At 39.3% G+C, this 15565-nt stretch overlaps 3 protein-coding genes across 3 annotated transcripts in view; 2 read left to right on the forward strand and 1 right to left on the reverse strand.

The window, feature by feature from the left end:
• The window catches only part of Snx16 (sorting nexin 16), a 122848-nt gene that overhangs the window by 61803 nt on the left and 45480 nt on the right, over positions 1–15565 (reverse strand). The window lies entirely within an intron of this gene.
• Positions 3330–3837, forward strand: LOC135703458 (uncharacterized). The gene is made up of 2 exons (XM_065224712.1): positions 3330–3372; positions 3434–3837. Exons 1-2 carry the CDS (start codon positions 3330–3332, stop codon positions 3835–3837), a joined length of 447 nt encoding a protein of 148 aa, XP_065080784.1.
• Positions 9383–10108, forward strand: LOC135703377 (uncharacterized). The gene is made up of 2 exons (XM_065224571.1): positions 9383–9469; positions 9531–10108. Exons 1-2 carry the CDS (start codon positions 9427–9429, stop codon positions 10028–10030), a joined length of 543 nt encoding a protein of 180 aa, XP_065080643.1. The 5' UTR covers positions 9383–9426; the 3' UTR covers positions 10031–10108.

Below are 15565 nucleotides of genomic sequence, written 5' to 3' on the forward strand. Positions count from 1 at the left end.
CGTTGACAGCTCGCTCCAGCACAAAGTCCCACCAAGGGATGATTTTTGCTAATGTAATCGTACTTATTTAAAATAGTTCCAGTGTACCAAAATTGATGAAATTTTGGATTTCGGTTCCATTTTTAATGCAGATAACGAATATGTAATTATCTCCATACCCTTAAACAACCCAATTTCCAGAACAGCTTAGAACAATCTGGAAGAGGGCGGATCTTGCATACTACTTCTTCTGCTTCTTATAAGCTTTTACGCTTCTGTAGCGAACGTTTTGCCGGCTCTCAAGCTTAGTGTTCTAGATGCACTTCGCAGTTATGATTTGAGAGCTTTCTATGCCAATCAATGCATGCATTTTTATATTGTTTGGCAAGCACATTGATACCCTATGCCCAAGGAAGTCGAGAAAATTCCCAACGCGAAAGATTTCCTCGACCGGACCGGGAATCGAACCCGACGTCAGTAATGGTGAATTTGCGTTGCAAACGTTATGGATTAACCCTATAAGACCAATTTAAAAATTCGTTTTCATGATATTCGCTGCTTAGATAGGAGAAATCAGTTAAATAACCTTCCGAAAATAAATTTGGCCAAAAAAACAGAAATATTTGTCTAACACAGGAAAATTTATTCCATCACTATTTCATCAAGCTCGCTTTTATACATCCATAGTCCAGTTCAAAGACGTGCGCGCAATCGCAACTTAATGCTTCGCTTGGCCACACTATCGTCGAAATCCCGCTGTCCATGTGGCGGCAGGTAGTCTCCATCGGGCTTCGGCGCCAGATAATCATTTTCAACCGTTGGCTTTACGTAGTGATATGGTCCCTGGAAATCGGGGTGCGATTCGTGAAGCTGGAAGCTAGCCGGAGCGTCCGCTTCTACCACAGCCAGGGCCAAAGGCTCCAGCTCCAGGCCAACGGGATCCTCGATGAAAACGGTATCGAATAGTTGGGCCTCAGTCTCGCCATCGATTTCACGGGCCTTCAGCTTGTGTTTGTTGGCAGCGGCACGTAGGTGAGATGATTTCAGTGCAAGACGGCCGCTTGGCCGACGTAGAACCTCACTCACATCGGCGGCAACTGTGGGAATAGAATTGTTGATAAGGGTAATGAATGTACATACAAATTTCTTAAAACTTACCAATGCACAAAAGTGCGGATATCACAATTAATTTGCTGTTCATTTTCGATGGAGAAGGAATGAGTTGTTCCCGTGAATCGACGGCACAAGACTGATGATGAAGCTCAAGAATCTATCCATTTTTATACCTACGACTGACCAACCGAACCATTATTGAGAAATTACTCTGATCTAGAATTGTCAAAAACAGGTTTATGCTTTTGTTTGTTTCCGTATTCGGTTTGCAAAAATCGATCTCAATCCTCTCTGAACAACCTCTGAAAATAAATTTGGTAAATATTTGCTCTGCATAATTTCGTAAAAGGCATGTGGTCACCGTTCGTTTGCATATTTGACGAAAGAAATGAGAAATTGTGTGCAAATTTCAGCTGACAATTTAACTCAATCTTAAACACTACTACTCAAATAAAGAACGAGAGTTGCGACTCAAACCCTCAAAGCCAAACTACACCCAACCGGAAAATATATAGTATAATATATATTTATTTCCAAAAAAAGTACGCAGACTTTCTTATGTTTCACCGCATGAACAAATTTTGTAATGGAAGGTTCGGAAGGAACACAATAAAATTTCTGACCAAAACACACTACTGACATCTGGCTCCATGTTCCCGGGAAATATTTAGCTAAAGCCTAGTATACAGATCGAAGCGAAACGAAAATTGAAGCACGCGAAAAATCATGAAATTTCGCTTGCGAAAAAGGTTGCGAAAAAATGTTTGTGGAACTTTTTCCAGTTTCCTTTTTTCGCAGTTTACAGTTCATGTGAAACGAAATCGATCAGTTTACACCTCCGCTGAAGTGAAAATCTGACAGATACGCTTTCCCGAAACGTCAACTTTTCGCTTAGCTGCTGCTCTTTTCGCGAAAAAAGCTGCTGCATGCGCGAAAAAAAATAAACGTAAGCGAAAAAGATGCGATCCACAAAATTAGATTTCGCTGGATCGTATCTGTTTACAGTTCAAAGCGAAGCGAAATATTTGCCAATTGCGTTTTTCGCGCAGGTGAAAAATGTAGTATTTTGTATGAGATTTTCGCTTCGCTTCGAACTCTATACAGGCCTTAAGTCGTGAAAAAGTTATGAATTGGTTGGTGTCTGATCTATTCTGGACAAATTATTTTTATCTAGATCAAAAAATTCTATGGTTTTGACAGTTCGGCACTGTCACTGTGACACTGTACATTTAAATCCGCCGTTTACGATTTTCGGGCATAAGTCAGAATTAAGTGTCATGTCGGTTTGTCAGTGCAAAATGTACAGACTAATCAATTAATTTCTTTAATTAATCTAGGGAAATGAATTGCCGAGCAAACTGTCCGAACTTTAAATTCTCACCGTTAATTATTTAATGTATAATATTCCAGCACATAATCGTTCAATTCGCCCAATTTAATTGAAGTGAACGAAATTCTTTATTGGAGTGATTTCCTTGAATTAAATTTATGTTTAAAGACAATATTCAAAATTTGCTCAAAAGCTCACCATTTGAACGACTCGTCATTTTGCGACTAAAAAATTCTGCTGTCACTAAGTCACAACAAAAGCAATGATCCAAATTGCTCCAGTCACGTGACAAAAAAAAGTAACGCACGTTACAGACCTCGGTGACCGCCCAAGAATCAATTTGAGTTGATTGAAAGCTGAATAAGTAATTTTCTTGCTGATGAAACATATTTTTCCCTGGATAAGCTAATATTCAGCTTTTAAAGTTTGTTGGGCGGTTATAACAGACCCCTTTATTGCGTTGATGACATGAAAATGTCACTATTTGGTGTCAATTGAGACAATCGATACTCGGCTTTTTTGACGGGCCTTCTCCTATTCAATGATGTTTCAAATTCAATATGATTGAAATCTTCTCATTTCATCGATCGCATGCATAGAGCGAACACATAGCTACTTCTAGACAACTCAAATAAAGAGCCAATATTGGACCGTGAGATTCATATAAAATAAGCCTCGCTCAACATCAGCGGATGGCGATCTTTTTGCAAATCAAATACGGAAACAAACAAAAGTTGAGTACAGGCCTCTTTTTGGAAATTCAGTTGAAATCTGTCGAAAATACAACATATTCTGACTCATTGGCTACAGGATCATGTTTTGTATAAAAAGTGATAGATTCTTGAGCTTCATCAACAGTCTTGTGCCGACGATTCACGGGAACAACTCATTCCTTATACCATCGAAAATGAACAGCAAATTAATTGTGATATCCGCACTTTTGTGCATCGGTAAGTTTTAAGAAATTTGTATGTACATTCATTACCCTTATCAACAATTCTATTCCCACAGTTGCCGCCGATGTGAGTGAGGTTCTCCGTCGGCCAGGCGGCCGTCTTGCACTGAAATCATCTCACCTACGTACCGCTGCCAACAAACACAAGCTGAAGGCCCGTGAAATCGATGGCGAGACTGAGGCTCAACTGTTCGATACCGTTTTCATCGAGGATCCCGCTGACCTGGCGCTGGAACCTTTGGCCCTGGCTGTGGTAGAAGCGGACGCTCCCGCTAGCTTCCAGCTTCACGAATCTCACCCCGATTTCCAGGGACCATATCATTACGTGAAGCCAACGGTCGAAAATGATTATCTGGCGCCGAAGCCCGATGGAGACTACCTGCCGCCGCATGGACAGCGGGATTTCGACGATAGTCTGGCCAAGCGAAGCATCAAGCTGCGATTGCGCGCCCGGCATTGAACTGGATTTCGATCCTTGGTACCGAACTTGATGTAATCGTGATGGAATATATAATTGAGTTAAATCCAACATAATCTTTTAATTGAACCATCTTGAATTTGAGAAAATCATTCAGACTGTTGTATCACAGACAAACAGACGTAACTCTTCATTGTGTATCTTCGTTCATGCATTTAACGGTTGATTTGAATATTATCAGTTCCGCGAACTACTCGCCGCAGCGCTGGCATCGGATCACTTTGACGTTTCTATATACTCTATAGAAATTTCATGCAATATTGTTTACGAGTTACCGAGCAAGCTTGTTTTCCGCGAGAAGCCAGATAGATGTCGTTACTGAGGTTATATGTTTTGAGATACTATGTTTTCAAGAACAAGTTTTTCAAAGAGTTACGTCTGTTTGTCTGTGGTTGTATTATATTCACTTATGTTATGTTTAGGGTTTGAAACTCGTTCATAAATTGTGCGTAATTTTTTCAAGCTGTTGGCAGTTTGAGTCTCGTATAAAAATGAAACTTGATTTATTTATTGTTTAATGTACGACGAACCAGCCCACGACTAAACTGCCCATAAACGCATAACGGACGGTCCCATTAGAATAGGAAATTATGTGTTTATGAGCAGTGAAAACTAATTAATGGTTAATAGTAATACTTGATAAGGGACCCATAATTTTGCATGATTTTGATCTCTGTTTTGTTAGTCAAGATCTCAATCACGATTCTACCATAGAGTACTCTAAGATCAGAAGGTCCCGAAGAAACGAGCTCAACTTTTTGGCTCAGCTCTGGTACCAACAATCAATACGAAACTAACGATTTTAAATTGTCTCACCACTTTAGTAGCCTATTGGTCCCAAGCAAACGATTAACGTACCCTATTCTAGTTGAAATTCTATTACTACACTATGTTTGTTTTGATTCGCTATGAAAGTTTGACAGATAACATCAGGGGTGTGTGGATTCATGCAGAACATGCAGGGGTGAGTGAAATAGCTTGGGACTGCTTGGGACCGTTGTTCTGGTACTGAGTGAGCCAAAAATAATAATGATTTTCTTCGGGACCCAGTGGTCTTAGAGTTATCTCTATGCTGGTACTATCTTCGGTCCCAAGATAATCGATGCACCCCTCGAAACATAGGAAAATCCACGAACCCCTCATTTTATCTGTCAAACTGTCATAGCAAATCAAAACAAACGTAGTGTAGTACTGGAATTTGTACTAGAATGGGGTACATTAATCGATTTGCTTGGGACCAATAGGCTAGTCATGTAGTGAGCCAATTTAAAATCGTTAGATTCGTATTGATTGTTGATTCTACTGTTTCTGAAGATCCAACTCCACTTGTTAAGGAATGCCGCCACCGTCCGCCTCTTACATAGTTCATAAAGGAATGTGTTCCTTATGAATTTATCCCTGTCACCGAAGCTACTCGTTATACATTCAGGAAAACAGGATCAGGAACCTGTTTTTATCCTCTCGACTGGGAGGGACTGGATTTGAGCGTCGAAACAACAGTTGAAGTTTTCACTTTCGTAGTAGCTTACGCCATAGATCAGTTCACCCCCAAAATAGTGTGAAATGATCCTGTGTACCCACCCTGGTCTAAGAACCTTCTTAAGCGCCTGAAGTCGGTTAAAAGATCGGCTCTTAAAAACTCTCCAATAACAGTACCTCCATAGAGGTAACTCTAAGACCACTGGGTCCCGAAGAAAATCATTATTATTTTTGGCTCACTCAGTACCAGAACAACGGTCCCAAGCAGTCCCAAGCTATTTCACTCACCCCTGCATGTTCTGCATGAATCCACACACCCCTGATGTTATCTGTCAAACTTTCATAGCGAATCAAAACAAACATAGTGTAGTAATAGAATTTCAACTAGAATAGGGTACGTTAATCGTTTGCTTGGGACCAATAGGCTACTAAAGTGGTGAGCCAATTTAAAGTCGTTAGTTTCGTATTGATTGTTGGTAACTCCTATCGACCGTATTATCAACAATCAATACGAAACTAACGATTTTAAATTGGCTCACTACTTGACTAGCCTATTGGTCCCAAGCAAACGATTAACGTACCCCATTCTAGTCGAAATTCTAGTACTACGCGATGTTTGTTTTGATTCGCTATGATAGTTTGACAGATAAAATGAGGGGTTATTGGTTTTTCCTAGAGTCGGTGTATAATGAGTCACGCCAAGAGTGAAGCCAAGTCTACCTATTGAACTGTCAAACCGGCTACCTATCGTGCAAAGTAAACAAGCATTACGATGCTATGAAAGGTCCACGAAAGGTATTGCAATTAAATATAAAATATAATCGAAGAAATGATCATATACACGCAGTGAGCATTACATTTGTCATGCGATACGTTTTGTAATGATCAGTAATGACAATTTCTGCTATTTTTCTTTAAAATAATTCGACAAAATCACTGATATAATGATCTACTACAGCCGTTAATTTTTTTCCTCGCTAGAAGTCATTTGAAGTTGATGCAGAAGTCCTCTGTTGCCAAGTTAAAAGAAAGGGAATCTTTCGAAAACCGTGATGCGAGTTCAACTGTTTTTCTCTTGGCGTGACTCATTATACACCGACTCTAGTTTTTCCTATGTTTCGAGGGGTGAATCGATTAGCTTGGGACCGAAGAGAGTACCAGAGCTGAGCCAAAAAGTTGAGCACGTTATTTCGGGACCTTCTAGTCTTAGAGTTACCTCTATGGTATTACCAATGGGCTAGTCAAGTAGTGAGCCAATTTAAAATCGTTAGTTTCGTATTGATTGTTGGTATTACCATAGAGGTAACTCTAAGACTAGAAGGTCCCGAAGAAACGTGCCCAACTTTTTGGCTCAGCTCTGGTATTATCTTCGGTCCCAAGCTAATCGCTACACCCCTCGAAACATTGGGAAATCCACGAACCCCTAATTTTATCTGTCAAACTTTCATAGCGGATCAAAACAAACCTAGTGTAGTACTAGAATTTCGACTAGAATGGGACACGTTAAAAGATTTGCTTGGGACCAATAGGCTAGTCAAGTAGTGAGCCAATTTAAAATCGTTAGTTGCCGCTGGTTGGTATTACCATAGAGGTAACTCTAAGACCACTGGGTCCCGAAGAAAATCATTATTATTTTTGGCTCACTCAGTACCAGAACAACGGTCCCAAGCAGTCCCAAGCTATTTCACTCACCCCTGCATGTTCTGCATGAATCCACACACCCCTGATGTTATCTGTCAAACTTTCATAGCGAATCAAAACAAACATAGTGTAGTAATAGAATTTCAACTAGAATAGGGTACATTAATCGTTTGCTTGGGACCAATAGGCTACTAAAGTGGTGAGCCAATTTAAAATCGTTAGTTTCGTATTGATTGTTGGTATAACCTTTCTTCACGCCTTCCTTCGGAAGGGAAGTAAAGCCGTTGGTCCCCGGTTCATGACTTGATGGGTCGATAGGTACACGGATACGAATTTTGTTCATTTAAAACAAAGATATAAATGTTTATACCATAGAGATAACTCTAAGACAAGTAGGTCCCGAAGAAACGTGCTCAACTTTTTGGCTAACCTCTGGTACTATCTTCGGTCCCAAGCTTGTCGAATCACCCCTCGAAACATAAGAAAAACCAATAACCCCTCATTTTATCTGTCAAACTTTCATAGTGAATCAAAACAAACATTGTGTAGTACTAGAATTTCGACTAGAATAGGGTACGTTAATCGTTTGCTTGGGACCAATAGGCTACTAAAGTGGTGAGCCAATTTAAAATCGTAAGTTTCGTATTGATTGTTGTTTATACTCTAAACATATGAATTATTCAAAGTAAATTGAAAGCATGTTTAAAACAAAAATATTTATGTTTGAAGTAAATTCAAAAGCATGTTTATTTCAACAATATAGGATTTGGGTAAACGGTTTTTAGCGTGTCATGCCTTTTTATTTCCTTCTTATTACATTCGGAAAAAGTTGCCCCAGCTTTGCTCAACCTCAACAGAAAACGGTCATCCATTCCGAATCCATTCCGGATCCTCCTCCGATATCGAACACGGAAAGAAACCGGTATGAGGACCAGTGGCAAAAACCGAGGCAGAAACGGCAAAACGACGCTAATAACACAAATTTGCACCGGTTCCACTGAACTGGAACCCCCGGACACCCACCCCGACGGGTCCTTGCATCCCGGACCAGGACCCCAATACCCACAGGTCACCCTTAATCGCACCCGAAAAGAGCAGGAATTAAGATACCCTGCCCGAAGATCTTTTTTTTCATTTCTTTCCGTTTCCTGCACTCAACTACTCAAATAATTCCAAAATATGTATGTTTATTTTAAACATGAGAAGCATGTTTAAAATAAACATATTTATTATTGTTCGCATAGCTGTCAAACCAAACAAAAATAAATACGTTTATTTTCAACACGAATATTTTTGAAATAAACGTAACATTATTTTTATTTTAAACATTGATTTCACATGACTTCAAACATGGAATACGTTTGAAATCAACCTAATTTATGTTTGTGGCCAGAACAAACTGAGTTTACATTTAAATTTACCTCAAATATTTTTGTTACGACGATAGTTTTTTCTGCGTGTAGGGTCCAGGTGTGGGAGCTACCTCCCTGGCGTCGGTAGCATTGGTGCTCTGCATGGAAAATAAGAACGACGGAAAACAAATCAAGGAAAAAAATGTCGGATGTTGTTCAATCTCACATAGATTGTCCTGCAGTTTTACGGGAGTTGAATTTTGAAATTGGTCGTCGTACCCTCCGTTTTCACCAAATTATTCGTATATCGACATTCCGTACTAATTATGACTGTAATGAGCCTTTTAGTAGTATGTGTCGTGAGTTCAATCGTTGTTACCATGTCGTTGACTTTCATCTGTCACGTTCAATTAATAAAAATAGGTTCCGTGAAGTGCTCAGTTATTAAATTATAGGTAGTAGTAAGATATAGAATAAGGTAATTTTTTGTTTAGTTTTAAGTTAATACTGTATCATTTGGAATGTACTGTTCTGTTGATGCGAAAAGATGAGAAGGTTTTATGCCCATTTGAGAAGGAAAAGCTCCACTATGGGCTTTTCCCTGCTCCCAATAAAGAAGAAACCATAAAGAATGAAGGATATGCGATAGATGCGATGTCGCCTCTATCACAGCTTTCATCATTGCACAATATAATCGATTAAAACCCATCTGGTTCAATGATTTGAACTTGCCACTTGACTTGTCATTTCTTCCTGGATTCAAATGGACTTTGTTGAAAAATGGACATAGTTCCGCATTCACTGTAAGAACAAAACTGAACATACCAGCGACTTAATTTATGCAAATTGAACTATGATGTATTTCATAGCTCTAATTATACAAACTCAATATTGCCCCACCATGATATGGGAATTTCAGGCAAGAATTTGGCAAAGTAAACACATGCGAGCAAACAAGAGCACATCTCAAATCCAAGAACCATCGAAGAATCGTTTCCTTGCTTATTTTGTGACTAAGTATAAAATGGGAACGTCCGGTATCGTCAATTATCAGTTACGGGCTAGTGCCTCTAGAAGTAGAACACCACAGTCGTTCAAAATGATCCACAAGCTGGTTCTCGTAGCAGCACTTGTGTGCTTAGGTGAGTTTTATGGGTACATGGCTCAACATTTTAATTCTAATACATTTTCTACATGCAACAGTCGCCGCTGACGTCAGTGAAGTTCTGCGCCGTTCGCATGGCCGAGTTGCCGTTATACCGGCTCGCTATGGCACCCAACTGAAAACCAACGGCCACAAGCTGAAGACCCGGCAAACCGAGTCGGAAGAAGCCCATCAGTTCGATACCATTTTCATTGAGGATCCAGTGAACCATGACTTCCAAGCGTTCGATGTCGAGGAATCGGATGAACCGGCTAAGTTCCAGCTTCACCAGTCCCACCCCGATTACAAGGGACCATACCACTACGAGAAGCCAAAACTGAACAATGGCTACCTGGCACCGATCGTCACCACCTACAGACCTAATGATGACTACCTGGCACCGATCATTACCACCCACAGGCCACTGAGTGACCAACTGGCACCGATCATTACCACCCACAAGCCCTCATTTGATGACTACCTGCCACCGCATGGTCCACGGGATGATTTCGCAGAGAATGTTGCTAAGCGCAGCATCAAGCTGAGACGTCGTGTATAAAGGATGCTATGGACACCGCATGCGGTAGAGGAATTGAGGGAGGGTTCTATGTTTCGTAATGCAATAAATGCAATTTGAAGCTGGTTAAAAGAAATGGTTTGATTTAGCCATCAGCTCAAATTATACTTCATGAGAAAATGTATTTGAATCAATTAATTGACATAATACAAATGTAGAGTACTGTCAAGCAGGCATGGAAAATCATTTACATTCATTTCATGCATTCCATAACATTCATTTGCCTGTAACTCTTTTCATCAACAGAATTCCATAAAATGATGTATGCAGCTTTTGTCCGTTTTTATCTAAACTACAATTTTTGTGAACATCTCAAATCTGTTTCCCGTATACATGGTGCATGCTTAGAAATTATCGCCGACTTCGGTAATTTTTACCGAAATCTGAACAGCTGAACTGTTCGGTAAATTTTATGCAATTCAATTCAATTGGGTTCTTTAGGGGTATTGAGGTAATTGCATATTCGTAATCTGCATTACAAATGGAATCGAAATCCAAAATTTCATCAATTTTGGAGCACTGGAATTAATTTAAATAAGTGTGATTACATAAGCAAAAATCAACATCTTAGCGCCCCTCGATGGTACTTCGTATGGGAACGAGCTGTCAGTTTGTTAGTTTAGTGTCAAACAGTGAAGTGATTATTTTGATTTAAAAATTGAGATGGAAGTAAATGGAATCGAAAAAAATATCATTGTGCTCAGAAAACGACGCTCTTTCAGATGATGTATGAAAACCAACATATTATTCAAAATTAAAGAGCCCAATTGCTTTTAAGCTACTTTGAAACTAAATATCCACTAAAATGACAAGATTTGATCATATAAACAAGGTTGAACATGTTTTGAAATTATTTTCAAATTCAATAGCCTTTAAAATGAAAGTCAAAGCTGTTCTGATTTCGGTAAAATTTACCGAACACGAAAACAAAATCTTAGTGTGCGCACACTTAATCTAGCTCGGTAAAATCTCCATCTGCCGATTACCTCGGCATTAACTTTTGCTGATATCTCTGCAAAATATCTGTTTGTTAGCTGATATCTCAGCAAAATGTTATTTGTTAGGTGAGTCTCGGCAATTGTTTTACTGAATCTTAGCAAAATAAATTGCAGAAATACTCGGCTGATGGAAAATCGGCGAAAAAATTTAAGTGTGTGAACTATAAAGGCAGAACTTGTTGTTTTTCAGTTAATGTAATTTACATTCACTCAAAAACAATTGATCACTTTAGATGCTCAAGTTTAGAACCCACCACGGCATGCTTTTGGTGCTACTGTATATGAACGATCATATGTAAAATACTGTGGTAGCCATTGGCGTAAATAGAGGGGGGCCGGGGGGGCCTGGCCCCCCAGGCTTTGGGTTGCCCCCCCCCTCCAGAAAATTGCAGAAATAAATACCGGAGCAATTTATTTTCCAGATTATTCAGAATAAATTTTGCTGTGATTTTAAATCGCTTAATATATTGCATATTCATGGTTGATAATTGGTTCTCATCTTTTATTTATTGTTTCGTTGATTTCCTTTAGTGTAGAAACGTTATGCCTTGATGACGCTTGGTGCAGTAACTAACTTTTTAAATTGGCATACCGTTACTGCAACTTCACTCTTCATAGACTTCTCTGACACCGTTGGTATTAGCACAAACGAAGTGGTATTAGTGTTGGTATTAGTGAGTTAAAAAAATAAACAAAATCGTTTTTACTCTGTTATACTAGCATAATTGTGTTAGTGAGATCTCGCGGCAAGAAGTCTATGTCATCCAATGACGTTTATATAAGGTTCGGGCCAATAGGCAGCTTGCTGATGTTAGAAGCAAACATATTGTAAGTAATCTCCCTCCCCATACTACCGATGGTTTATGTCTTGTCAACTATGGACATGGAGCCCTTCAACCCAACATGATAGTTACGCCTCTGATGGTAGCCACAGCATAGTTCCGTCAAAACCTCAGCATTTTCATTGATCCATTCTTGGTTCTTCTCACTTTGGTTCATGATGCATACGAGATACAGATTTGAGTTGTTGACTTATATAAAAACCTTAAAAACTGCATACATCATTTTTCGGCATTCTTTTGATGAAAAAAGTTACAGGTAAATGAATGTAAATGAATTTGCATGCCTGCTGTCAAGTGTTCGACTGTTGGATTTATGACAAACTGTGAGTGTGGACTGGGAAGTTTTGTGAAAACTCAAATTAGGCCGATCCCTATCACCAGGGCGTCACAATATCAGCTTCAATCGACCAAATCGATGCGACGAAGAGACTGCTGGCTTTCTTTTTCTGTTAAAGTCGAATAGCTTCGCAAACGGGCACAAACAAATCGACAGTGAGCATGCATAAGGGCGTAAACGCGATGATCGATGCTCTTCGTCGATTTTCTCTTTTGTTAATAACTTGCTAGAATTAACGTTTCTCGATGCGTTTGCTGTTGTTTTTGATAACCGATACAACCTGTTACAATTCTGCATTGAACAAATTCTAGAAAATTGTTTTGCTTAACTGCAGCAATTCAAAGATAAAATCGATGAAGAGAATCGATCATCGCGTATACGCCCTTATGCATGATCATTGTCGAAATGTTCAATCGCTTGTCTCTCTTTATCCCGTCGCTCCATTGGTCTTCCTTTCAAGCTTCGGTGAAACGGATGAGCGAAAGAGCGCTCGACTTTGATAGTTTTCTCTTTTATGAAACACATCAACAGAGGTTTCATGACGTATATGACGGAAAATGAAATTACATATTTAAAGCATTTCTCACGTGAAAACACTTGAAGATTACACGTAATATGTTTAATTTATCTTCCATCCACATATTTTTCTAAAAAAATTAACGAGAACGGGACATAACGCATTTTAAACAAATTGAAAGAACGGTGATAGCTCGGGTGATAGAGTGTTCGTATAACCATAGAGGTAACTCTAAGACCACTGGGTCCCGAAGAAAATCATTATTATTTTTGGCTCACTCAGTACCAGAACAACGGTCCCAAGCAGTCCCAAGCTATTTCACTCACCCCTGCATGTTCTGCATGAATCCACACACCCCTGATGTTATCTGTCAAACTTTCATAGCGAATCAAAACAAACATAGTGTAGTAATAGAATTTCAATTAGAATAGGGTACGTTAATCGTTTGCTTGGGACCAATAGGCTACTAAAGTGGTGAGCCAATTTAAAATCGTTAGTTTCGTATTGATTGTTGGTATAACTCTAAGACCACCGGGTCCCGAAGAAAATCATTATTATTTTTGGCTCACTCAGTACCAGAACAACGGTCCCAAGCAGTCCCAAGCTATTTCACTCACCCCTGCATGTTCTGCATGAATCCACACACCCCTGATGTTATCTGTCAAACTTTCATAGCGAATCAAAACAAACATAGTGTATTAATAGAATTTCAACTAGAATAGGGTACGTTAATCGTTTGCTTGGGACCAATAGGCTACTAAAGTGGTGAGCCAATTTAAAATCGTTAGTTTTGTATTGATTGTTGGTATCACGCTCTATCGCGCTCTATCCCTATCACCAAATCTTGGTAAACGTACCTTCGACACAACCTGGGTAACGGTTACTCAGATGTTAACATTTGATAAAAGGGCAAACTTTACCTATTTTAATAGAAATTAGGTGACATGACCGCTGCAATAGCTCTATCAAACATAACCTCACCCGACAAGCTCCTCTAGCCTGTTATTGTGTGTGGCAGGATAATTTCTCAAAACGGGATTATACCATAGAGCACAGAGAACAGACGTCCAAGTTCGATCAGACACTTGTGTAAAGTTAAGTGGAAACGTCGCCGTTACGTACCGCTAGCATCTCCTGATTTCCTCTATAAATTTATCACTTTCGACCAATTGGCCGCTAGTATCGATAAAATATCTGTTGAAAATTGCCACTTGGCGCTACCAGCACTTAGTGTGTGGTGTAAGTTTTGCAACGCCAGCGCCATCATGTTGTCAAAGAGGGTTTTTAAGTGGGGCAGTCGCCGTTAGTGGCGCTTAAGTCGAATAGGAATCTTTACACAAGTTTTTAGAGAAATTTTGTTCGAGCCTCAATGTCTGTTCTCTGTGCATAGAGGTAACTCTAAGACCAGAAGGTCCCGAAGAAACGAGCTCAACTTTTTGGCTCAGCTCTGGTACTATCTTCGGTCCCAAGCTAATCGATGCACCCCTCGAAACATAGAAATCCACGAACCCCTCATTTTATCTGTCAAGCTTTCATAGCGAATCAAAACAAACCTAGTGTAGAGCTAGAATTTCGACTAGAATGGGGTGCGTTAATGGATTTGATGGATTAATGGTATCATTGTTGTTAGCTATATTTAGATCGACTAATCATTTTAATGCGTGTACGATAACAGGTCGTTTGAATAAAAGTGTTTACTTTACTTTTCCCGTAAGAATAGCACGGGAAAGTAAAGTAAACTCTTTTTGGGATAGATCTGTTTACAATCTTTAAACGTCAAAATCAAAGGAAGCCATTCCCAACAAACAATTGAGAGCTCTTATAAAACACCTGAGTTGATCAAACGTTGAATAATAGCTTCCAGAGTTGTACAAGAATGTAGTTGTATTGCCTTTTTGGTTAGAAGTTTCAAAAGCTGCTTGGAGCACTCTTAAATGATTGTTTACTTTCGGTTTAACTATATGCTTTATAAGACCTACGATAACTTTTATAGCACCTTTGTTAAACTGATTGACAAGAGCTATATAGAACGTGACATAAACGCATCAAAACAAACCATTGGGAGCTCTTATACAACACCTGAGTTGATCAAACGTTGAATAATAGCTTCCAGAGTTGAACAAGAATGTAGTTGTATTGCCATTTGGTTAAAAGCTTCGAAAAATGCTTGGACCACTCTTAAATGATTGTTTACGTTCGGTTAAACTGATTGACAGGAGCCATATAGGATGTGGAATAAACGCATCAAAACAAACCATTGAGAGCTCTTATACAACACCTGAGTTGATCAAACGTTGAATAATAGCTTCCACAGTTGTACAAGAATGTAGTTGTATTGCCATTTGGTTAAAAGCTTCAAAAACTGCTTGGAGCACTCTTAAATGATTGTTTACGTTCGGTTAAACTGTTTGACAGGAGCCATATAGGATGTGAAATAAACGCATCAAAACAAACCATTGGGAGCTCTTATAAAACACCTGAGTTGATCAAATGTTGAATAATAGCTTCCAGAGTTGAACAAGAATGTAGTTGTATTGTCTTTTTGGTTAGAAGCTTCAAAAGCTGCTTGGAGCACTCTTAAATGATTGTTTACGTTCGACCAACCACAATTTTGTTGCTAAAAATAGCACAAGTGATAGGCACGTTTATATGACCATAAGGCAATGATTATTCGACTGCAAGAGAAGTCACTCAACATGAGCTTCATATACTTCTCTCATATGATCAGAATATGTATTCAAGAATAGAGCAGATGGAAACAGAGGCGGCTGGCAATCCGGGATCATGAGTTCAAATCTTACTTCGAGAAACCCTCGGTGGAGT

The sequence above is a fragment of the Ochlerotatus camptorhynchus genome, unplaced genomic scaffold (assembly GCF_037179485.1).
Source record: "Ochlerotatus camptorhynchus isolate MF236.1 unplaced genomic scaffold, CSIRO-AGI_Acam_v1.1 ptg000213l, whole genome shotgun sequence".
NCBI lineage: Eukaryota > Metazoa > Arthropoda > Insecta > Diptera > Culicidae > Ochlerotatus > Ochlerotatus camptorhynchus.